The sequence below is a fragment of the Dermacentor andersoni genome, chromosome 3 (assembly GCF_023375885.2).
Source record: "Dermacentor andersoni chromosome 3, qqDerAnde1_hic_scaffold, whole genome shotgun sequence".
In the NCBI taxonomy this organism is placed as follows: Eukaryota; Metazoa; Arthropoda; class Arachnida; order Ixodida; family Ixodidae; genus Dermacentor; species Dermacentor andersoni.
This window is the reverse complement of record NC_092816.1, coordinates 31,013,987-31,039,518: the sequence shown is the minus strand read 5'-3', so window position 1 is coordinate 31,039,518 and position 25,532 is coordinate 31,013,987. Positions and strand designations below refer to the sequence as shown.

At 45.1% G+C, this 25,532-nt stretch overlaps 1 protein-coding gene across 6 annotated transcripts in view; it reads right to left on the bottom strand.

The window, feature by feature from the left end:
* Positions 1 to 25,532, bottom strand: part of LOC126520842 (uncharacterized) — a 383,777-nt gene that overhangs the window by 124,416 nt on the left and 233,829 nt on the right. For all 6 annotated transcript variants that reach the window (XM_055065013.2, XM_055065027.2, XM_055065028.2 and 3 more), the window contains exon 5: positions 20,945 to 20,990. In XM_055065013.2, the coding sequence (XP_054920988.2) occupies positions 20,945 to 20,990 (46 nt within the window). The remainder of the gene's footprint in view (positions 1 to 20,944; positions 20,991 to 25,532) is intronic.

Here is a 25,532-nt window from a genome sequence, read left to right as displayed (position 1 = left end):
GGATCGGATAAATTTGATCCTTAGTGATGGAATTAAGCCTGCGGTAGTCGACGCAAGGACGAGGTTCCTTGCCCGGTACCTCAACTAAAATCAAAGGGGAGGTATAATCACTCTCACCCGCTTCAATAACACCGAGCTGTAGCATTTTCTTTACCTCAGCCTCCATAATATCGCTCTGGCGGGGTGACACCCGGTACGCCTTGGATCGTACTGGCTCTGGGGAGGTAAGTTCTATGTCATGAGTAAGGACAGAAGTCCTACCAGGCCTCTCAGAGAACAGACCTTGAAACTCTTGTAAGAGCTGGTGTAGTTCGGTTTTCTGCTCAGGCGACAGCGATGCTTTACTTATTAAGTCACTAATGACTTGATCGGTGTCTTTCCTGTTCATCACTGAGCCTAGTCCCGGAAGCTCTTCTAACTTTCCCGCATCGGGAATTTCCTCTCCAGTATCTGGTGCCTTTAACGCTGCAGGCTCAATTTTATCCCGTTCGGGCGTGCTCCGAATACCAGCTTGCTGCGCCTCTGACCCTTTTTCATCGTTCAACAACGTCGGTCCCGCATCTACCGCCTTTGCAGCGAGCTCCCGAACCTTCGATCTGGTTAAGGCCTGAACGCTAGCCTCACCAAACAAAAGCCCCTTCTCGCGCAGGAGGTGATCGGACCTGTTCGAAAATAGGTACGGGTACTGTGGGGGCAGCATAGATGACACTGCGGCCTCCGTCTCAAGTGCTCCGAAAGGTCCTTCAATAAGCACTTTTGCTACCGGCAGACACACGCTATGAGCTTCCACTGCTTGCTTGATCCATGCGCACTCGCCCGTGAACATATCGGGTTCTACGTAAGAGGGATGAACTACATCCATCGTAGCTGCGGTATCGCGAAGCACTCGGCACTCTTTCCCGTTCACGAGGAGGTCTCGCATGTAAGGCTCGAGAAGCTTGATGTTCTCGTCAGTGCTGCCTAATGAAAAAAACACGACTTTTGGTTTTGTTTCTGGGCACTGCGCCGAAAAGTGACCCGGCTTCTGGCACGTATAACACAGGCGCGCTTGCCTCGCCTCGAACCGCTTTCTGCGTTCGGCTTCGGCTGCCGCCGTCTCCTTACGTTCGGTCGGACACTGCGCCGAAAAGTGACCCGGCTTCTGGCACGTATAACAAACGCGCGCTTGCCTCATCTCGAACCGCTTTCTGCGTTCGGCTTCGGTTGCCGCCGTTTCCTTACGTTCGGTCGGACTGCTTTCACTCGCATCCGCACTACGTGTATCCCCCTTTGCTCTCATGGGTGTGAACTTCGGCCTCTCAAACTTGGAGCCAAATTCACCCTTTTGACCGTCCTTAGCTCCGCGAGCCCGACGCGTCACAAACTCCTCGGCTAACTCAGCGGCTCTAGCCACCGTACTAACGTCTGGCCTATCCAAGACCCAGTACCGCACGTTCTCAGGTAACCGACTATAAAACTGTTCTAGCCCGAAACACTGCAGAACTTTCTCGTGGTCACCAAACGCTTTCTCTTCTTTGAGCCACTCCTGCATGTTTGACATAAGCCTGTACGCAAACTCTGTATATGACTCACTTTTGCCTTTCTCATTTTCCCGAAACTTCCGACGGAACGCCTCCGCTGACAGCCGGTACTTTTTTAGCAGACTCGATTTCACTTTGTCGAAATCCTCTGCCTCCTCTCTCTCCAAGCGAGCGACTACGTCGGCCGCCTCGCCGGGTAGCAAAGTGAGCAAGCGCTGTGGCCACGTTTCCCGAGAGAACCCCTGCTTCTCGCACGTTCGCTCAAAGTTAACCAGGAACAAACCAATGTCCTCTCCAAGCTTAAACGGCCGCATCAGGTCAGTCATTTTGAACATTACTCGTTCTCCTGCACCGTGTGCCTGACTTCCATTACGAGCGCGTTCCATCTCTATCTCGAGACGCTTCAATTCCAAAGCGTGTTCGCGCTCTTCTTTTTCTTTCTGCTCTATAAGTTCGCGCTCATGTCTTTTTGCCCGCTCCTCAATGGTCTCAAGGCAATCCGACAGCTCGTCATCTTCAGCTTCTAACTCAAGAATAGCCCTTAGCAGTTCTGGTTTTCTGAGTTTGTCTGAGACATCCAGACCCAACTCTTTTGCAAGCTCCAGTAATATCGGTTTGCGCAACGACTTCAAATCCATGGCTGCTCTGAATGCTGCTTTCTCTACTGCCTACTATTGTCTTGCCGCAAACTAACCCGGTAGCAACGACAACCACAATTACCAGCTCTGTTTCTAACACTAACAAAAGCCTGGCAAAACTCAGAAGAAGAAAGTCCCGCACTCACCAAACCTTGCAGCCAAGACTTCAGCGCAGTCGTTCCGCTGCAGGCAACCAGTCATCACACAGGGCTCGTTGCACTGCTCCCGGATGGTCGTTGTGCTGCTCAGCATACATTCAACCGCATCTCTTCGCTGCTGGCCTCCGTTGTCGCGATCTCACCGCTGGCAACCAGATGTTGGAATCGTACCGCTGGCACGAGTTGTTGGGGTCTCGGTGCTGACGCCCGTTATTGCCAATGGGTCGCAAGCCCCAAGGGTAGCGTTGGCCTGGCGGCCTGGGGCACTGGAAGCATCCGAAGGTCCCGGCAAAGCATGAGAAGACTGGTAACAGAACAACTTGTTTATTCTAACATAGCAAAAGAGCGGCCGGTCAGTTCGACCGAAGTGGAGAGACGGGAGAGCACGTAACTCAACAGTACAAATCGGAGCCTCTCCTCTGGCGTCCGGGGGCAGCTGCTCTTATACCCTCGGCGTCGCGGTCCAAAAGGGAAGGAGGGAAGGTCACGGGATGAAGGTCACGGGACGGCGCAGCAGGAGCCCACGACGGCGCGAACTGTTGAGCCGAGAGACGTCCAGGCTCCTCATTCGGGGAACTCCGCTCCCCGGCTGCCGCGCTTTGACAAGCGAGGGCACACACACACACACGCACACACGAAGACACGTGGCACTGAAACACGCCTGGACACGCTTGGCGGGTAGGCGTTGCGGCGGCGTCGAACAGGCCAAAATGTCCGCCGCTTTGAACAAAGCCCCGGCGTCCGTTGCATCCGCGCCGGCATTACCGCGCGTTGTAGGCGAAACGTAACACCCCCAAGATCTTCGCTTCCGTAAATGGCCTGTCATCCAGTCTATTTAAGGCACACTGGAGAGTCTCGCGTTGATTATCGAAGCGAGAACAGTGGCACAGAAGGTGACTGATAGTCTCTTCACACTTGCACTTCGCGCACATTGGTGAATCCGCCATTCCAATACGATAGCTGTAGGAGTTGGTGAATGCTACTCCTACCCACAGCCGACACAGCAGTGTTGCGTCACGTCGTGGAAGGTTCGCTGGTAATGTAAGTTTCAGTGATGGGTCGAGGCTGTGTAAACGACACTTAGAGTTCTGAGGTGTATGCCAGCAACCTAACGTGATTGTACGAGCGAGACTGCGAAGCTCTCTTGCAGCGTCGACTCTGGATAAAGGTATAAGGAGTGTCGGTGAGCCAGCCTGGGCACGTCGGGCAGCGTCATCGGCGAGGTGATTACCAACGATGCCACAATGTCCCGGCAGCCACTGAAATATGAAATAGCTACGTACAGGGGAAAAGTGTGGAAGATCTGAGGGGTTATGTTTCAACGCCCTCATTCTACTCGCCACTGCCTTTCTTTGCACTCTAAATTTAGCGGGTTAAGTCAGTGGGCAATGCCGGAAGCTGTGCAGGGCCTATGTATGTAACCAGCGAGGGGGTGTAATAGACCGGCCACGGCCTCGATAGCTGCAAACCAGCGAGAACACTCGGGTCCATGACGTCAAATGCGCGGACCTTCTCGTGCCATTACGAACGTAAATGGCGCGACGAGGTGCACTTTAGTTGCATTCGACGGTCGTGTCTTGGCTCGGCACAAAGCCGTGATGTACGACAACAAGCATAAAATGGAGATATGTTCCAATATCTGTCACGTTTCGTCATATCATGCGTTTAATTTGTCTCTGTGACGTTCTGTTGCTCACCATATGCTTCCCCTTTAGTCGTGCAACAAAAAGTATAGCAAATACCATCTCTTGGCGCCAAAATCAGCTTAGTCATACAAATGAAAATTAGAAAAAAAAAACTGGGACGCATCAAGCTAGACACACAAACTTGCGGCGCTGTTTTCTCTGTTGCGCAACGATATCCACTGCGTTTTCACAGACCTTCGCGAAAGCCAGTGGCTGATGCAAAAATACGCGACAATCTCGCATTAAGAGATGCTTCAGAATGTCTACACAATGCCGAACTGAGATAACGGCTATACGCTGTGAAAGATACACAAACAGTGTGAGGACCGGCTGATTCAATTCTGATAAGTGAAGCGAAGGAACAAGTAACTCGAAAGCAATCGCAAGTGAGCAGCTGTGTTAACTGGAACTTCTGCTAGTTCACACCTGTTTTGTCTTTCGAAACACTGCACGACATTCTTGAGAAGTGTAAGCGCAAATATTTTACACTTGGACGATACGAATGCCAACGTGAGCAAACCAGCCAGCGTCGATGGACAAACTCGAGCCTGTGCCAAGAGTAAACACAGGTTAGCGAACTGTAGAGAAATGACAGCAGGAGGTGTGAGAAGACGAACCACCGTGAGTTAAAAAAGAACAAACTGAGCGCAAAGTTTAAGTTCCGATGACCAAAGTGAGCCGAGGCTGGCTGCGTACACTGGAAAGCATCTGAGCGTTGGTCGGCGCTATACGAGGCATGCGCAAACAAAGCTGGCCAAACAAAAATGCGGATATATGGTACACTATGAGAAAAAAAGCGAGAAAATGAGAGAGAGAGAGAGAGAGAGAGAGAGAGAGAGAGAGAGAGAGTTACAAGAGATGCATAAAGGCGGTAAAAGCGGATGTATATTTTTGTGACCAACAACTGAAAGACTTATGGAATGTTTGTTCATAAAATTATGTGTTTATTTTACTACCCTCCCTCCCCCCGTCCAACAAACGCACACGCACACTCCTTTCTTTTCTTTTGTTCTCGATTTTCTTCAACAAGGATTTATTGTTTAGCATGTTGGTATAGGCGGTTAGTTGGTAGCCCATTTCTTTAATGTAATCAATCAAGCGATCAGTTTTGAAATAGCGCCAAAGCTGGTGGCGTTTGTGTTGCGATAGTGAAAACCCTGAAGCACATGGGTTGGCTTGAGTCAATTCGACGCCGCCAGTATGCGAAGTCCGAGTGATAAACTCGAGCTCAAGTTTACGAACGATGACCTTAGATGACCTTAGATGACCGCTGTAAGCCGAGCTGAAGATTTCCCAGATAATAACGAGAAGGACTGATCTATTGCGTCGCATGGATCACAGAATCGAACGACGACACCAACAATGGCGTTAGCGTCGACGCTTTTCTCGCATTTACGCTTCCGTCGTGGCCCGCTTCTTCACTGGAATCACTGGCCGGGAGCTCATGTCTCCCAATCCCCCGGACCTCCCCCTGCGCGCATGCGCGCGATATAGAAGCATTGAGCGGGAGCCCACAGCCCTGTCGCAATTTCCTGTGCAAGCCCTTTGCCCACAAGCGGCAGAGAATTGCATTTCGATCCTTTATTCAAGACGACCGCTGGCGCCAGCGTTGCGTAACCTTACACTTGCATGACGTGCAGCTTTCAGACCATTCCAACGCACCGCACAAGCGTTAACTCTGACATTGCTACTAAACGCAACAAAATCCCGAACTTTTGTTGCGTTTGCGCACATTATGAATCTATTGCCGTTAAATGTGTAACTTCTCTGATTGTCTTAGTTTTTCGCCCCCCATCAGGGGATGCTCAAGAACATCTTGGATTTATAACTACGGTTTTTGAATATGCGTCCTTAAGGAATTTGCCTATTCTCCTTGTTCGTGACTTTGACGTTGATCTGCTATTACTCAGCCTACAAAGTAGACAATTTTTGGATGTAACTGAGTCATTCTCGTTTCGGAATTCTCGGATTGCCCAATAGAATAACAACTGTAATGGAACTCTACTAGGCCTATGCATTACTAACCATGATAGAAGTGACGTCAATACTGGTGTGATGACAACTGATGAGCGACCACTTATCAGTATTTTGTTTTTTCCCTGCGGCAAAGAAATAAAAATAAAAATGATGTTAACGAGGTGCCTGTTGCATATCGCTCTTTCAGTACCAACGCCTTGTCGACCTTTCATGCTAGTGTTGAGTGTATTGACTGGAATGATGTGTACAGTGAGCGGAACCCGAGTGTATCGCATGATTTGTTCCCGCTACATGTAAATAGCTGCTATGATCCTGCCTTCCCACTCCAATACTATAAAAGGCACAGAAAGTCCAGGAAACCATGGGTGAACAGACATTTTTACAACAGAATTAGAGGACGAGATAAGCTATGCCATAACTTCATTAGACTAAGAAACATATATTTAGTACATGAATACAAAAAAGTTAGCAACAAATTAAACTCATATTTAAAGAGAGCTCGTATTCAGTATTATCAGGCAAGATTTACTGGGGTCCGCTGTAGTCCAGGAAAGCTTGGAAATCGGCATGTCTGCTCATAGGGAAAACAAAGGATAGCCTTCCTACAACACGAACGATTGACGGTGTTGAGTTCACTGAGGCCAATCTAGCGGACAAATTCAATAATAATTTCCTAACTTCAGATGCAGCAGGTCAGACAAGTGATACAACAAATGACTGCGAATACATTTCTTCTTCCTGCGCGAAATCTATTTTCTTGGCTCCATGTAGTGAATTAGAAATATTTACATACCTGAAAGCGTTAAGTAAAGATACTGCCGCTGGTTATGATCACATTAAGGCTGACCCAATCAAACATGTTGCTGAATTACTGCTGCATATCTGCAATCAAGCTTTCTCCACGGGTACCTCTCCTGAAGGCATGAGAATAGCTAAAGTAGTAGTCATCCACAAAGGTGGCTCTCACAAAGACATGAATAATTACCGGCCTATATCTGTGCTACCTTCGTTTTCGAAAGTCTCAGAATGTTCACTAACAGCACGATTAATGAAGTTCCTTGGCGACCACCAAATGCTTGCCGGGCAACAATTTGGCTTCCGTAAAAAGAAATAAACCGAAACGGCAATCTTGGATATTAAAGAAAAGCTAGCTATTAATATTGGTAATAAGCAACACATTCTTGGATTATGTCTAGACTTTAAAAAGGCGTTTGATTCTATTAATCATCCCATTTTGTTTTGCAAACTCCCTGACTACGGTATTAGAGGTTTGGTATTAAATCTGATACGCAGTTACCTATCCGACAGGGTACAATTTACTAGTCTAAATGGTTACCGTTCCCAATCACAACCGATAAAATATGGTGTACCGCAAGGCTCCATCCTTGGACCATTATTCTTTATTTTTTACATAAATGATATTGTGAACATACCGCGAACTCCTGACATAAATCTCTATATACAGGCGACACTATTATTTTTTTTACAGGTTAACACTTACTTGAGCTTGAAAAGGCAGCTAATAGATGGTTAACTGAACTATTATACTAGTTGAATTCAAATTAACGTCAACTAAATTTAGAACAAATTAAGTATATTATTTTTAAACGCCGCAATAAGCCTGATGACTATCGTGCTTGGATTTAAAATTGTGCTATAGAACGGGTTCCTATTTATAAATTTCTAGGTGTCGTCTCTGAAGGGAACTTGAGCTGGACACCACAAGCAAAAAGCAAACAAGCTCCATGCAAATGTGCGCAGGTCAATTTCAATATTGTATAATATCAGAACCTTGGAGCCAAAATGGTTAAAACTACAATTATACTAAGCAATTGTTCACTCACATCTACATTACTGTCTACTAATCTGGGGTAGAACTACTAAGACAAATTTACATAGCTAAAAAATCCTACAAAAAAAAGAGCTGTTCTTTGCATAGAAAACGTTACACGAATTCACCACACAGCACCATTCTTTTCCAAGCTAAACATACTCACAATAGATCAGCTATTCCAACCAAGGCTTGCTATGTATACAGATACATAAATTTTGCATGACCCAAATACCTTGTCCACATTTTCGATATCTGACAGCTCATAATATCGCCTTAGGCATAATCGACTTAGAACACCTATGTTTAGAGACAACTATGGCACTCAGACACTCACCTACCTAGTACGTCATTTCCTAAACAATAATCAAGAAATCGCTAATATGATTCAGGAATGTAGGTCGGCTTGCAGTCTCAAGAGAAAGGTTAGGAATTATCTTTTGCTACGCTCCTAACACTGCTGCACGGTACATAGCTCTCCTTGCGATATTGATATATTTTCTTTTCTGTCTTTTTTTTTTCTCTCCTAAATTTTTTCCGCCTATTAGTTGTATAATGTTTTTTTTTTAACACTGATCAATATTATTTGCTTGTTCAAATATTTCCTTGGGCTCTCGCATTACTGATGCTATACTATGGATAAAGTGTAACAATCTTACTATTTTGTACATATAATTGCCTGCCGCATACATGTTGTTGTTCTTTTTTTGTTTCTACATTGTTGCACTGTCTTTCCGTAATGTTCCACTCCCTGAGCAATGTACGGGGAGTAGGGGGGCTTTGGCAGGCAGTTGCATCTGCCTTTAGCCCCTACATTTCAGACAATGTATTGTCTAAATAAAGCTTAAAAAAAAACGTACGCAAACATGATAATTTTTTCGGCAAAGGCACGGTTATCCATAGAGGCGAACGAAAGCTCGTAAGAACTATGGTAAAGAAAAAAGAAAAGATACGGTAGGTCAACTTTATGTTGCACTCGCAGGTCCCTATATCTTGCGCGTGCCAGAAGGGCAGTAACACGACCTCGTAGAGAGAGAGAGAGAGAGAGAGAGAGAGAGAGAGATGGGAGAAGCACGGAGGTTAGATGAAGCACTAAGCCACGGACGACACATCAGGGTTGCTTCCGATAACGGCAGCTTCGAGTTGATATGGAGTGCTTGTCTACGAAACGTAGATGACAGGTGGCAAAGTTCGTTTGAGTTTCGCTGTACCGATGCGCGGTCGCGAGCCACCAAGAAGCGCTAGTCGCTTCTCCATGCACGCGGCGCACCCAGGTTGTCAGGAGATGCACTTTCGCGTGTTCAATCATACAGTAACTCGGTTGACGGCAGACAACGCGCACACCGTCTGGAACTCGTGTATATATATATATATATATATATATATATATATATATATATATATATATATATATATATATATATATATATATATATATATATATCTCCACGCTTCCTTGCTAAAAGACAAGGACTCGCTCGAGATCACGCAACCAGTGAAGTGAAAGAGAGAGAGAGAGAGAAAGAGAGAGAGAGACTTTAACGAATCTTGGAGATCTTTGCGTGGCATCACGCCTGGCATGCTACTACGTATAGGGATGATGAGAAATGAAATACCATTTTGTTTCGTCACCTTACAGTTGAACCCCTCGAGGCACAGTAGGAAAAAAAAAGAATGTAACCTTGTATCGGCATGCAAGAAGTCCGTTCAGTAAGACTATACACACAGTGCAAGTCACGAAAACGCGACAGTTTAGTTTGTGTGTTGCGTGTTGTGGTCAGCGAAGTGAGACAGTAAAGGGAGGGATCGGGTTTAGGGAAATATTGACGTACAATACATGCCTTACACACATATATATGCCTTATATGGTTGTGAGGACACCTCAACAGTGTCATACAGGGTCATAGAAAACAATAGAAGACTTACAGGTTGATGCATGTGTGAGTTAACGAACAGACGTTATCAGCTATTTCCCTTACTCACGTGACCAAGCTAAGAAATTATAACTGAAAAGAAAGAGAAGCAACACAGCGAAAGGCGTTCAGTTATGTACAAGAACGAACAGAACGAAAAAAAATACCGTTGCGTAAGAAGATAACTTGATGCAAAAGTCAATATCATTCTGACGCCACTGCAGTGCCCCATTTCTGATTCTTACTGCTCGTCGCCCGACACGTTCTTGATTCCTCACGCGATCTCGCTGTTTTGCATAATAATAATAATAATAATAATAATACTTTATTCCACAAAGTCACAAAAAAGCGGCGTACATAACAGGCCTGCCAAAGCCACACAGGGCTTGAGCGGCAGTGCCTGGCAGGCAGCGGAACAAGCAATTATTCAATAGAAATGTACTTTTCACATTTAAAGTTGTATATGAAAAAAAAAGCAAAAAAACTAATGATTCCCTGAGGCGACTAGTCAATTTGCCTGAGTGCCTTTTTTAACTTGTATTTTGTTCGAGCGCGCAAGGCGGTTTGAGACAATTTGTTAAAATATACAGGAACATAGTAGTCTCGTATTCTCCTGCCATATCTTGTACAACGCCTGGGTACGAGGTAAAGATTCTTAGGCCGCAAACAACGTGAGGGAACGTACTTCACCCTGAAATTACTTTCCCAGAAGTGTTTTAGCACAACAGTTTCCAGCAGTAGTTTATTAAAGTCTGGCATAAATAAGGTTTTGAAAACGTCACTATTCTCATGAAGATTTAAATCATAGCTGATGTTCTTTAGTATAGAACGGAGAATAGAGTTGACCCTAGTTTGCCAACGAATTGCGCAATGACCATAAACAGTTATGCCGTACCTTAATACACTATAACACAACGCATGTACCACAACTTTTCGAACAGAGAGGGGCATATAATATCTCAAACTGTAAAGCACACAAGATACCGCACGGAGTCGTTTGCATACATAATCTAAGTGGGTGTTCCAGGAAAGATCACTGTCAAAGTACAAACCGAGGTATTTTACAGAAGTCACATAATCTAAAGGTTTACACAGACATGGTGAACACATTGAATTGTGTAGTACAAATGGGTAATCAGTGTCTATTTTTTTCAGAGGATTGTGAAAACAAATAAGTTTTGTCTTTGACGTATTAATATTGATTAGGTTAGCGCAAAACCAGTCCATAGCCTTAGTAGCCATTGCTTGTAAGGAAGTAATAGCATGCCTAAAGTTTGTTGATTGAGCTATAATGACAGTATCATCTGCATACTGATACAATCCTACAGGTACCATATCAGCAAGGTCATTCACATAAATATTATATAACAGTGGACTGAGTATAGACCCCTGGGGGACACCAGATTTTATTACAAGGAAATCACTTTTAGCCAGCCCTAGTGAAACCTGCTGGCGCCTGTGATGCAGATAGTTTTCCAGAAGCGTCAGGAATGTGCCACATTCATTTACCTAGACACACAGAGGGCACGGAAATAAATCAGCTGCCTGATTTTAGTTCTCTCTCCTGGCGTCGTTCACCCATTCCGTTGCACACAACGTCGCAGCACTATATCGTCTTCGCCCATCTGCACAGTGCATTGTACGAATATTGGTTTCGCTTTATCGTTCCGCAAATATTTTGCTTTACGCGCGAATTCGTTGCGCGAATATCAAAGAGGGAAAGTTAATGCTGTAAGAAAGAGTATAAACGTTGCGAGGATGAGGGGGGAAAGGCAGGCCCGAGGACAAACAGCAAAGCGTGTGTTGTTTCTAGCGGGGTAAAACCGAACGGCGCGGCGGGAGGAAAAACAGAACGCATCGTTCCCGACGAAGGCCCCAAGTGGATCCTTATTGAATTAAGGCCTTGACGCCGAATCTCGCGAAACCTTGACATGAAGAGAGTATGCGCGATTCCGCGATGTGAAAAAAGTGGAAATAAAAAAATTAAGAGGAAAGAAACTGACAGAAAAAGGAGAGAAAGAAAAAAAGGAAAGAAGACAACTAGCTTGGGCGTGAAAGTGAGGGTAACAAGTAATGAAAGATAAAGAAATACGACAGAAAGTAAAGCAACCGCAACAAAGGAAAAGAAGTAAAGAAAATACGTTTGACGAAGACAGAAGCAGGGGGTTAGGCACAGTACACAAAGACCAGCCGTTGCCGGCATTAACAGAAATATTTGTTTTTTCTTCGCCGGGATTTTGTTCATAATAACGAAGACTCGCGGCTCTGACACTGAGCTCAGGCTATGACGCCCACGTCAGACGCTTCACGCCGAGTTCACAATTGAACCTGCCACAATTGAATACGTAGCGAGCCGTTCACAAAACGCGAACGAAAAAAAAAAAAGATAACCGTTTGCGGATTTTGTGTCTTAGAGTGGCAGCGTATTCGTCAGTTCTCGCTCCAGTTTAAGGCGTTTGCGGAGTGCTTTTTCTTCTTTCTTTTTTTTTTTTTTTGCAAGCGGTATGTTTACAGCCGCCGGCGGCTTCCGAAAACACAGCCGCGGTCGAACATGTCACAAACAGATGGCGTCTTTTCATTTTTGTTTATTCGTTTTTTTCGTCTTAGCTCACCGAATTATTAGCAGCCACGAAAAGGATGGGTACTGCCGGCAGTTCGGTTGCTAACAGTTATAACAAAACTGCGCAAGAGAATTGCCGTATGAAATTAGGCTGTGTGAGACCTCCTACAACTTGTAAACATTTTTATCCGTCCGTCCGCCCGTTCATTTTTCTGTCTGTGTTTCGGTCTTCATGCCTGCCTGCCTTTTTTTTTTTCGGCTTCCTCGCCTCCAACTTCTCACCTCCAACGATGAAAGAAAACGTACTCACCACGCCATAATACAAAAACATCGTGTAATGTCAATAAAGGCGACTGAGCTTTAATTACCGTTGCCTTCTCATTCACCACCTAATAACGGCATGTCAAAATGCCTTCACTTCACTCAGGCATTATCTTTCACAAAATGAGAGATATAAAAAGAAAGGAAAGAAGAAATGGTTCGTTATATTTAACAAACGTGGCACCATCCTATCACAACAGTTACTGAACTTTGAATAATATGACACTCCTCCTACTTTTTCTTCCGACGGTTATCCAAATGCTTTATCTCAGGAGGAGTTGTGTGGTTTTCTCGCCATTCATTTCTTAATTCACGAGCTTTATAATTAATCTGCAGATAGCGCTTTAACAACAGCGACTTGGTGTGGAACTGATGAATGAGTACTGCAGTACCGATAAGCCGTGATACGCACGACTCCCTTCTTTCTTATTTATCAGATAATAGAAGGAACGTTGCGCCAATCCTTGGCCAATCCTGCGCTGTGGACATGTGCAATATATTTTTTTTTTCAAGAAGACGGAGGAGTAATAGTAGAAGGAAAGAAAAAGAAGAAGAAAAAAGAAGAAAGCCGACAAAAAGGAAAGAAACGAAATTGAACAGAGGGTAAAGAAAGAAGAGTTAAAAGGAAAAGAAGAAACGGAGGCAGGAGAAATAACACAACGATGACGATGACGACGACGACGATGACGATGGTGACGGCGATCCGCGAGTACAAACGAAAGATCAAGTGGCATGCAGCAGAAGAACTTAAAGCTGGTAGAGCTCGCACCTGTTCATATTCGTACTTTTGGATGCGCACGAAACACACGGACGAAGGGAAGGACTAGAGACGAGTGCAAACTCGCAACTGGTACCCTTATTGCAGGAACATTATATAAAACTTACAAGAGCCACCTCGTATTGAAACTAATGTCATGTCAAACAAGGGGTAATGTAAGCATCAAGTGTCGTTTGCAGACAGCCAAACTAAAGAAAAAGTGAGATATTTGGAATACAAAAAAAAAAGAATGCCTAGCTCGCAGGTTTCTCGAAGCGTCAACTGCAACGTCTAAGAAAGCCGGCGTTTCTTATATGTCCTTTTTTTCCTAACAATATTTGACCCTGCACTGAGACATGGACTAGCGATGGTGTCGAGATGGAACAGAGACTACGAGAACGTCTGCAATTTTCCGCCGCGGGACGTTTTGTCCTGCTGTAGACGCATTGTCCCATCAAATAGTTTCTCTCTCTCGGCGCACTTTTTCGGCCGCGCTCTTTCGCATTCCCAGGACAAGGGCTTTTTCAGTTTATGAGCCGTGTACTGCGTGCGTGCGTGCGTGCGTGCGTGCGTGCGTGCGTTGTTTTTTCTTAGGACGAGGCCGGCCACGTAGGTGGGACAGGGTACTCTGCCAGAGGAATTCGGTCTACCGAATTCCTCTGGCAGAGTACCCTGTCCCACCTACGTGGCCAGCCTCGTCCTAAGAAAAAACAAGGCCCTGGAAGCTCAATTTTCACTGAGGGAAACGTCACGCTACCGGAGGACGTCAAAAATTGCCTGGCTTCAGGGCCGAACTTTGCCGTGAAGCCGCGGACCACCGCTCCGGAAAAGCTTTCCCTGGTGCGAGAAGTGTCCAGTTTGGCTCCCGTGAGTGAAATGGATCGGTGCGTTTCAAGTGGCGTGGACGTTCTTCTACGGGACCAGTGTGACCCCGGTCGCCTCGCAATTAATCGTCTGACGTCTTATTTGAAGACGAACGCCTACTGCATACTCTCATCGGATAAAGAAGGCGGCTTTGCCATCTTTCCACGAGAGACTTACAAGGTGAAGGCGTTGGGAGCCTTAAATTCTATTTTTCATCGTCACCACAACGTATCGCTCAATAAGTTGAAATGTGAAGCGAAGAAGCTGTGAGAAAAAAAGAACCTGTCAAAATTCGCTAGGGACATTAGAAATAGCAAAGTGCGCACTCTCGAGGTCTTCTTCAGCGCCAAGACCCATAGAGGTAACTGCCCTCTAAGGGTTATTGTGTCGGAGAGCAATAGGTGGCAGAAATGTTTAGCTGCGTTTCTGTTAGAAAGGCTGAAGCTTCTAACAGCAGTCGAATACTTGTCAAGACAGCCAGAAACAGAATTAGAGGCCGTTTCTGCAGATCTGACAGATCTATATTATAGCATGCCAAAAGCAGAAATGCTTCAGTGCGTCCAGGAAGGCACTGATAGTTTCGGCTCCCTGCCTTTTCAGAACGAAGTTGGTATTCCGGAAGACAAATTCTTGGCTATGCTAGAACATTACCTGGCTTCCACCTATATTGAATGGGACAGTCGTTTGTACCTGCAAAAGAGCGGCGTCTGCATAGGGTCGTGTTTAGCTCCGATCCTGAGTGACTTATTTTTAGCTCGTGCTGGCAGAACCGTTTCTAGCAGTCTCGAGGGTAGTGGCGTAGTCAACGTTTTCAGATTTGTTGACGACTTCCTAATTTTGGTAGATAAAAATTACAGTGACTCCGACTTGGTCATTAGTCAAACATTGACAACCTTCAGGCAGATTTTATCTCCCATTGAAGTGACCCACGAACTATCGGTAGATTCCTCCATCATGTTTTTAGATCTTAGATTGTTTTTAGCAAGTAACCAGTCTGTTCGCAGTATGAACTTCGGGCTAGTAAACCTCTGCTACCTTTTAGTTGCTCACTGTAAGCTAGTTAAAAGCAGCATTGCTAACATGTGCCTGCTGAATGCTTTTAAGAAGTCCTGTCCACATCGAGCTGCGGCGAGTTTTCTTAACCAGATTGACCGCCTGGAAGAGGCAGGCTACCCGCAACCTATTTTACTGTCCGTAGCAAAAACAATCCTGAAGAAGTCGCGAATCCGCCAACCGGACCAGGAGCCACCCCGCGAGAAAGAAGAAGTTGCTGTCATACCCTACATACACCGCATGTCGCATAATTTGAAAAAGATTGCAAAGCGAGCTAACGTAAATGTCGCGTTTTCGGCCCCGTGCAAGCTCTCTAAGCTCTGGAGAATGACCAACCCTTTTTCCCGCAAGGCACCGACCTGTGTCACTAAATACGATAACAAATACGTAGATTGTCAGACAGGAGTTGTTTATGAGATTCCTTTAGATTGTGGTAGTAAGTACGTGGGCCAAACAGAGCAGTGCCTGAATGACAGGCTGAGGCAACACAGTAACAAAGTGAACAATGGGAGGGAGGGCCACCTGGCAACTGATTGTAGAAATTGCAAATGTAAGCCAGACTTCCACGCCTGCGCTGTGGTTGCCAGAAGCCATGACAAATGGGTTAGATTAATAATTGTGGCCAAAAGGATCATTGAAGCAGGTGATAACTGCGTAAGTGTTGCATCCATATCAATATCACGCAAAGAACTGCTTTACCTGAACGCGAATGCGCCCTGAGAAATTGTGACTGCGCTCCTAGTATAAATCAGCGGCGTGTTGGAAGTGGCGCCCTGTGTGTGTGTGTGTGTGTGTGTGTTTCTTCTTTGTCCTCCGTCGTTTTAGCGCCTTCACTTAGGATCATGCTTAACCAACACGCCCAACTATCCATTCAAAAGTGCAAAAGATCAGCTTTCTGCTCTCAGCCTGCGCTGCCACATGAGCGCATGCGTGCAATAAAACGAAATCGTGACATGCAAAGGAACCCAGAACCAAGTTTTCAGTAGCACAAGGTCATAGCCACATATCAACCGCCAATAGTGAGTTTACGAAATAGCACCCTGCAACTACGTGCTCAATGCGTCTTTTGCATTTTCTTCGTGGAGGTCACAAACTAGAAAAGTCAATTTAGATTAGTGAGCTATACTTCTATGACTTTAGTTTCGTTTATATTGTGAAAAAAAAATGTGACACAGCCGAGAAAAATGTCGGTCGAAATTTCCCTTTTTGACATTCGCGCCCGAATCCTCACTAAGTGTGGCGTCACAGATTTCTAAGTATTTTTCCGCATTCGTGCGGATCTTGCGCGGTAAAATTTTTGACGCCTCTCTAGATTAAACGTTTGGCTCCATCAAAGTACAAAACAAGACTTGTCCATCGATAAAGCATCAACTATAGGACCCGACAGGATGCTATCAGAATCCAAGATGTTACAGAAATTTATTGCGGGAAGTTCAATACGGTGTCACCAGAGGCCCTTCGTTCTTGCGTTTGTCTGGCTTACGAAGTGGCCGAGAACAGTACGATTATATTTTCAGCACCCCTGACGCATAATTTATTAATCCTGCTTAACTCCATATTTGATTAAGCGTCCCTTTAAGAATGCACGCTCTTCGTGCTGACTTCGTTTACTTATGCGAGACTGCGCGGTAACTCACTGAGCTAAACAAAACAAGTCCATCTGTACAGGCGCCTGCGAGAAATAAACCCGGAAAGGACATTTCGCTTACCACCTCAAGTCAGTCGAAGCCGAGCAAGCGTGCTTCATCGAATTCGCCTGCGCGTCGCCCTTCACTGCACGCTACGCAAGTTTCGAAAACCGTGCGAACAGCCCGAACCAGAAACCCAACGGATAAATTTATATGGCAGTAAAGGGAAAGCTACAGGAGCGGAGCTCCTGCACAGGTGTATTAGTGCGCCAAGTAGTCCTGCATCGTTTGACAGCGCTCTTTGAATAGAGTTAATACTAACGCTGGGCTCTTTGTTCCTTGGAACAGACATTGAACCAGCGTAGCTTCCACGCGCGACGGTTCCGAATTTCCACAACACGCGGAAGAAAAAAAAAAAAGCTGAAAAATAAGTCAAATTTAAGAATCAGTGATGCATTTTGTCTTATTTTGCTCTGCGTCGTGCCCCTTCCGGTGGCAGTTGCCACAGCCTGCTCCTCGCTTTCACTTTCGCGTTAAATGTATATATGTTTCCAAACAACTAAACTCAGAAGAAGAAGAGCTTTGTATTATCGTTTTCCCAGCTTATCTAACACGCACGAGAGTGTGTAACTCTTTCCAAGGAGTAATCTAACTTGCGCGCGCTTTGCCTCCGTAGCCTGTCATTGCCACAAGAATTTGCCCGCGTGTGTAAGTGCCCGAGACCCTGCAGCATGTGTTTTGCGACTTTCCCGAGTACGTACCACAGCGAAAGACTCCGGATTCTGCGCTGACAGGCGTCGAAAGGCAAGTATTTTCTAGAGGTGCTACGTTAAGACGCACAGCGTGAACGCAGGGCTGCAGAAAGAGCTACGAGGGCTGTTATGGACTATCGGCACAGGACTGGGCTGGACTGGAGACTTTACGGAAACCACTGTGTTACGTGGTTATTTGATAGGCGAATCCATTTGTTTCCTTTGTCGTTCTTTTTCATTGCATTTTCTCCTTCCCGTGAACGGAGGAGCAGGCTTTAGAACCGAGTTCAGGGCGACCTCTCTGCCTTTAACCTGGAAACAAATTCCACCCTTATACTGTCACGACAGGCAGGGAATCATGTCACGAGTGTCACCACTGCGTTAATCGCTATGCTATGTGGCATCTAGACAGTCATATATAGCCACACTTCTAGCCACTGCAGCTGTGCATCCCGGGCGCATGTTGTATACGCAAGAACAGTTTCTATTCAAAACTTCGGGGAATTTAGAGCACGCGAATTGCGTGTAGTACACGTTTCCGCCGCTAGATGTGGCGAGTAGAGAGAGAGAGAGAGAGAGGGCGAAGGAAAGACAGGGAGGTTAACCAGAGACTATCTCCGGTTGGCTACCCTGTATCAAGGGGATGCGATAGGTGAGAGAGAGAAGGATTAAAAGAAGGAAAAGAACCTAAACACATGCACGCACGTACACACGAACTATTTCTGTGGGCACTGTCACGCAGCCCGTAAAGACGTTCCTAGTCTTACACAGTGTCACCTTACAATCCTACGTCACACAGTGTACAGTCACAATGTGTCAGAAAGTCCCGTGTCTTTTAAGTACCGCAGCAGCGCCTTCATAGCGGATCGCGCTGATGTTCGCGTAGGCCAGTTTCCAAGGATCTTGTTTGCTGTCATTGGGCGCTTGTCCAGTTTGTGGCTGAGAGGACTGCTCTTTGCGGGTTGAAACGAGAGCACTGACAAAGAAGGTGCGCGATTGTTTCATTGCACCCGCAGAAGTCACAAAGTGGGCTGTTGGTCATTCCGATAAGGAAAGATTACGCATTTGAAAATGCTATTCTAAGCTATAGAAGGGTGCAGTCACGTCGTGGAAACTCGGGCGGAATACGGAGCTGTAAATTAGGGTCCAGGGTATGAAGGCGCGCACTTGTGAACTTAGATGAAGTCCACTGAGCTAATGTCAGGTCACGCGCAAGTGCGGAAAATTTTTTTGCTGCGTCGGCTCTCGAAAGAGGAATGGCAACGCAGTTGACGCTGTCATGGGCAGATCGGGCAGCTGCGTCTGCTCGATCATTGCCATGTATTAGTATTCCGCATGTAGAGTTACTACTGACGGCCATGCACCTGAACGGAACGGTTGTTTTGCCGAGTGTCATTTCGCAACGCCATGCTTCACTGATTTGGCGCATACGTTTTTTTTTTTCGGTGGACATAACGGACCTTTAGGAGCAAAAAAATCTGCTTCAAATTTTCTTTCTAAATTCACAAAACCATGACAGAAACCCATCGTACGTTACAGGAAGCTTTCGGAGTTGACGTCGTGGCTCAAAGTAAGACGTATATGTGGTATAAAGGCTTCAAAGACGGCCGAGCGTCAGTTGATGATGATGAACGTTCGGGACTCCTGTCAACGAGCACAACGTGGGAAACGATAGCAGAAGTCCGCGCAGCTATCCTTGCAAATCGCAGACTAACTTATAAAGGATGTCTTTGATATTGCAGAACAGTCGTACGGCACAGTTTATCGAATTTCGTCCGACGTTTTAAACATGACGAACATTTCCACTAAATTTGTGCCAAGACTACTCAGCGACGAACAGGTGCTCCACCTACTTTTTGTTTGTACGGAATTGATGGCAACAAGTCAGAGACGACCCCAGCATAATCTCCAATGTCATAACTAGTTATGAAATATTTTAATTTCATTTCATTTATTTGTTGTTTGAGACATACAGCTAAACTTACATACATACTGCTAAATATGGGTTTACTGTTATGATACAGAAACCAAACCGCAGTCGTTGCAGCGGAACTCGTCCAATTCAGCACGACCGAATAAGGTGCGTCATGTGCGTCGCCATGTGAAGTCCGTGTTGATTGTTTTTTATTTGACCTTCACGCAACTGTCCACACGGAATTCGTACCTCTTGGACAAACCGTAAATAGCAAGTTTCCCTGTGAGGTTTTGAAGCGCTTATAAGGGGGATAGTTCAGGACAACATTCATTTGGGCTAGATGGTGCATACTTGAATAGGAAGGAACTTGTCCTGTGTCGTTCTCCCTCTCGTGATCGTCTTAGTTGGCGCTTTTCCTTCCTAATATAAGGGGGATAATATGGCGCAAGCATGCGGAGAAGTGGAAGAATAACAACTGGCTTCTCCACCCCGACAACGCACGTCCGATCACACATCGCTCGTTGTTCCATTTCTGACTTCCAAACACATCATTGTGCTTCCGCACTCTCACACTATTCACCTGATCTCGCACTCTGTTACATTTTCTGGTTCCTAAAAAATGAAAGAGAGGCTGAAAGGGCGTCGGTTTAGCACAGTTGAAGAGATCCAGTCGGAATCGCAGGAGGTCATTAACGCACTCACACCTGAATACTTGCACTGATGCATTGAATCGTCTGAGAAACGCAGGGGATCGGTGTATTCATGCTCGAAGTGACTACTTCGAAGGAGACGGTGCAGATTAGGAGTTATGGTGAGCAGATCTTCAATAACAAGTATGCGTAGCTTCCAACTCAGCACTTGAAGTTGTATTTTGAGTCAGATTTTCGGTTATTGCTACTTTTATTCTTTGTATCTGCCTTGCTCTTAAGACTACTCTTAGTTTTCCTTTTTTTTTTAAATCCTACTACCTGTTTTTTAACCAACCCGCAAGAGCAGCTGAGCTCCACTACGTAAGAACAAGAACAAGACCCCGAACTATGACGTCAAGGGCTCATCGACGGGTGTTTGTGAAACGCCGCTTGTTAAAAGCAATAAAAATTGATAGGCCCTAGTTCTGGGAACGAAAACAGAAAGTTGAACGTGAAGCCATTAGAGAAAACATAAACGTTGAAGAGACATCGTGGCAACTTAGGCTGATAGCGAGAGTCCTCGATCAATTTACATGATAAAGCGCGGGAGGAAATCTAAAATGCAATGAACAAATGAACCAGAGGGCACGCGAAAAAGACATCTGCAATAAAGTAAACGCAAAAAAAAAAAGAAAAATAACGACAACGACGTCAGCGAGAAAAGAAGCACGAAAAGAACTCACCATGACTCCGGCACAATGGAAGAGAGGAAGTTGGCGTGATGAAAAACTGCGTCAGAAAAAGGAATAGAAATAACAAAGAGAGCACGAATTAGAAAAACAGAAAAGCTTTCACTCGTTGACAAACACGGAGAGCGGTACTCTTTAGCAATTAAAATTAGAGCGTGCGCGGTCGGCTAGTGTAACGGGATGTTCTTAATTCAGCACTCGGTCCTCGTTGATGCGCCCGTGATAAAATTAATGACACCTCCATCCTCGAGCGGCGAAAATTTCCGTTCAAAGTACGCTAGGTTTCGCCGGCACCGTTACGGCGTCACCGTCTTAAGTGACAAGCGCGCACCAAACGTAAGCGGAATGTTTTGTGCCAGCGCAGTAGCCAAGTTTTTTTTTTTTTTATGTGCAGTTAATTTGTAGGCCAGGTATCACTCGACGGTCAAATTTTGTGTGGCGTACAACTGATGAACTTGCGCAATACGGGCCAGTGTTAGAGCAAGCACAAAATCAGCAAGATTTAATAACCGATTAAATATCATGCGGTTTCGATACAATGTCCTCAGCAATAGCTTTTTTTTTCTTCTTTAGCCAATATATCTCACAAATCACATTACGCGTTCTCCAGTGAAGCTGATGCCATATGCGCAAGCTACGTTGGCTTGAATAATATGCACTTGGGTGTTTAGTTTAGGAGTGTAACATACTGCTTACACAGACGGCAATTTCCTGGGATGCATGAAATAACGCGCCGAACGGCGCAGCGCACTTGCAGGCACGTCTTCGACGTTTCGAAGCAGCAACCTCAGCATCGACTGCTCAGCGGCGATTCGCAATTTCATATCACTGTAGCCTAATGTCGACAGAGAAGCGCATTTCCTTTCAGACAGGATTTGATCGTACATTCGATGTCATGACTGATAAATACAGCTGACACGCAGCTTTGTTCTTTTGGTATTTCCATGCAAGGACGCTCCTGAGTTCCTTCGTGTGTGCGTGCGTGTGCATTCTGTTTGCTTTATGTTTCTGTCTCCCCTTGACCCGTCAGCAGTGCAGAATAGCATACTGAATATCTACGCCTTTCGCATCTCTCTCTCTCTCTCTCTCTCTCTCTCTCTCTCTCTCTCTATATATATATATATATATATATATATATATATATATATATATATATATATATATATATATATATATATATATACGCTATATTTTTTAACTGCACCGATTGTTTAAGAATTGCCTGTGGCAGATAGCACAATTATAATTTTTTATCGACATTACTCGATCAGGCAGTTATTACTTTTACAATAAACCAAAATACTTAATTAAGCGAGTAATATAATTACGTTAATTAACATCTACGAATTATAGCCGGTGAGTTGCAAGGCGTATTCACTTAAAACGAATTCTCAGGACTGCACAAGTTTCGAGAAATTGATTTTGAAATTATCAGACGAAATGCACTGGCGTTCCAGTTACTTTTGTGCTTGAATGAATAAAATAGTGTTTTCTAAAAAATTAAAAAATAAACAGTAACTGAAACGCCAATGCATTTCGCCGGGCACTATGAAAATTAATATCTCGAAAGTGGTGCAATCCGGAGAATTCGTTTTATGTGGATACGCCTTTTGAACTCACCGGCTATAATTCGTAGATTGAAATAGGGAACGTAATCTTAATAATTGCAAACGTTAATTAACGCACTTATGCTAATTATTCATTAAAGCATTTTGATTTCTCGAATATGTAATGACCGCCTGATCGAGTATTTTCGACCAAGGATTAGAATTGTGCTATCTGCCACAGGCAACATTTAAAAATTTGGTGCAGCTAAGAAAAACAACACCCTGTATATGTTATAGTGGCGGGTCCTTACAAAAGCTAAATCGCAATACGCTTTACCTTTATTAGTTATACTGTTGGATTTATGAGCACAAGCGTCGTGGAAACTACGCTGTTCTGCGCGTTACAGACACAACAGTCTCGTTGGACCAGCCGAAGCATGCAGTGTTGGCCAAGCACAGTGACAGTGCACGTTTATTTATAAGAATGCCAGTATTTACAAAAATTCCGGTTCGTGAACTAAACGCAGCTGCGGTCGAAACTGCAATTACTTCTAGTATATTTGCTACGGTCCAAATCATAGTCATTTACTGCCGTTCACTAATATGAGTAAGAGAATTTGATTTCATCCACAGTAATGTCACACATTTGTCCCAATCTCGGAAGCGCATTATTCGCCACCTACCTCTTCATCTTACAACCCGAACATTAAGTTCTCATCTGCAAGCCAGCTTTCCGTACAGCGCTACCTCCAGCAATGATCGTCAAGGACACGACAGCAAATAACACTTAAACAGAAAAAAAGAGCTTGAAATCGTACATAACATAGGCATCATCATCATAATCACCATCATAATAATAATCATCATCATAATCATAATCGTCAGCCTGTTTTATGCCCACTGCAAGACGAAGGCCTCTCCCTGCATGGGCATCAAATCGTAGAAATAAAACATCACTCTATATGGTAAACCCTCATCAAAATGAAAGAAAAGTACTGTTATTTAAAAGAAAGGAATATTTACACTCGTCAGGGTGAGTCATGTGGAATTATATACTCGGGCTAGACGTCTTTTTAAAGTGCAAGTCCTTAATGAGCAAGACGTAATCGCTGCCAAGCGCACATCAAACGGGAAATGTTTTTGCGTAATGGCGATTGCGACATCAGTTTTCCCCACAACGGATGCTCTCGATTGCGTACGCCCTAATGACCCCGTAAAGACGACGGAATAAAAATAAAATATAAAAATAAAAATCCGTTTGTTTGGGCGTGTGTTATGTGAACGGGAAGGGGGGGGGGGGAGGAATCTCGGAACTGCGCTCTCAACGCTAACTGTTCAGATAGACATTTAGTGTAACGGGAGTTTCCGGTCGATCATTGCGAGGAGCATAGGATTTTGAAACATATCTTCTTGATCCAAGCTCGCAGGGAATCAAAAAGAGAAGAACCGTGTGCAGCCACTGAATTTTTCGACGCGCACGAATTAGTCAGACAATAACGTCAGAAAAAAACAAGTCGTAAGCTAACTACACTATTACCACGCAAGTGAGTAACGCATAAATGTGCTTCACGTCATACTGCTCAAAACTACTGCACAAGTGAGCTTTACGCCCAACAGTGTACTACCCATGTATCGCGAGCAAAACACAAGCTCCGATGTTCTCGGTACTCAAGCGAGCTGCAACTGAAGAGTTAAACTTTAACACACTCGATTTCATAACGGTTTGTACTAAATTAAAAAAAAAAAACAGGTTCTTCATCCAAGCGCTCTTGTTATTCTACATAGTCGTTATACGTACTCAATGAATTTCGGAAAACACTCCAAGTCTATAAAAGAGTGATTGCGAGTCGTCTGTCCAATGTATAAAGCACACAAGAACCCATTTGATTATGCAACAGTGATGGCTCTTGGAATTTCCTACAAACACATGATCTCTTAAGGAATCTAGCTTTGATCGAATACGTTTCACATGCGCGTTTTCGTATATCGTCGAACTCATCCCGCGTTCGCAACTACCTCTTTACCGTAACGCTTCAACTGACGTTTCCATAAAGTTTCCAAAACGTCTCTGTGATAGCTCCGATCCAGAGCATTTCCACTTTTCTCTAGCGGAAGTACGCGTGACGATGTTCGTAACTTTAATCTCTTTTCTAACAATGTCGCCAGATCACAGCCCAAAACACACAATTTTCAACGAATAGTCGCCATGCGACGATAATGTCGACTTGCTCGGAATTCCGTCTTTTTTTTTTGTCTTAGTGCATAGCTGTCTGTTTTGTCTTAGCTGCTGGTACACACACACACACACACACACACACACACACACAAAAGAAAATGTTTTCTCGAAAATCAGCGGCACCGTAACAAGGTGCTGGCCAACCACGACTGCAAGAGGTAACGTAGCTTAACACCAGCCTAGTGCGAACCGTTCTGGCATGTAGAGTGCTTTACGCATTCGACTCTCAAATGGATTACGCCTATTTTAGCTTCTGCAACCCTGCGCGATCTTAAAAGAGAGTTTCGCGAGGCTCGTTCCGCCCACCGCCTTCGGCACACGAGAGGACGCCATCGGGCGAAGCGCGCGCGTAGTCTCACCTTACGCAAGCTGATCGAACGAAACGGAAGATAAAAACGCAGAAACATAACGATCATGGGCGAAAAAGAAAGGAAAAGAAAGGAAAGGCGAAGCACGAGAAAAGCTAGCGGCACGCCAGCGGCATGCGGCAGGGTCACGCGATCGAGCGCACACGGTGCTGCGCACGCACAATACTGTAGGGAGAACGCGTGCGTCTCTCCCTCTCTCTCATCTTTGGGGTTCTCCATCCCTTTCTGCTACCTGCCCGAATGCGTGGCTCGCGTTCTTCGCTTGGAAACACACCGCTGTGTTTGCTTCCATCCAGAAGACTCTGTTTCCCATCCGTCAAGCGATGCCCTCTGCAGCTGGCACCGGTGAAAGGAGACAAAACAAGCAAAACAAAGAAAAGAATGAGCGATGGGTGGCGTCGCAGTGCTACGCGGTAGCTTCCGGGGCCCAG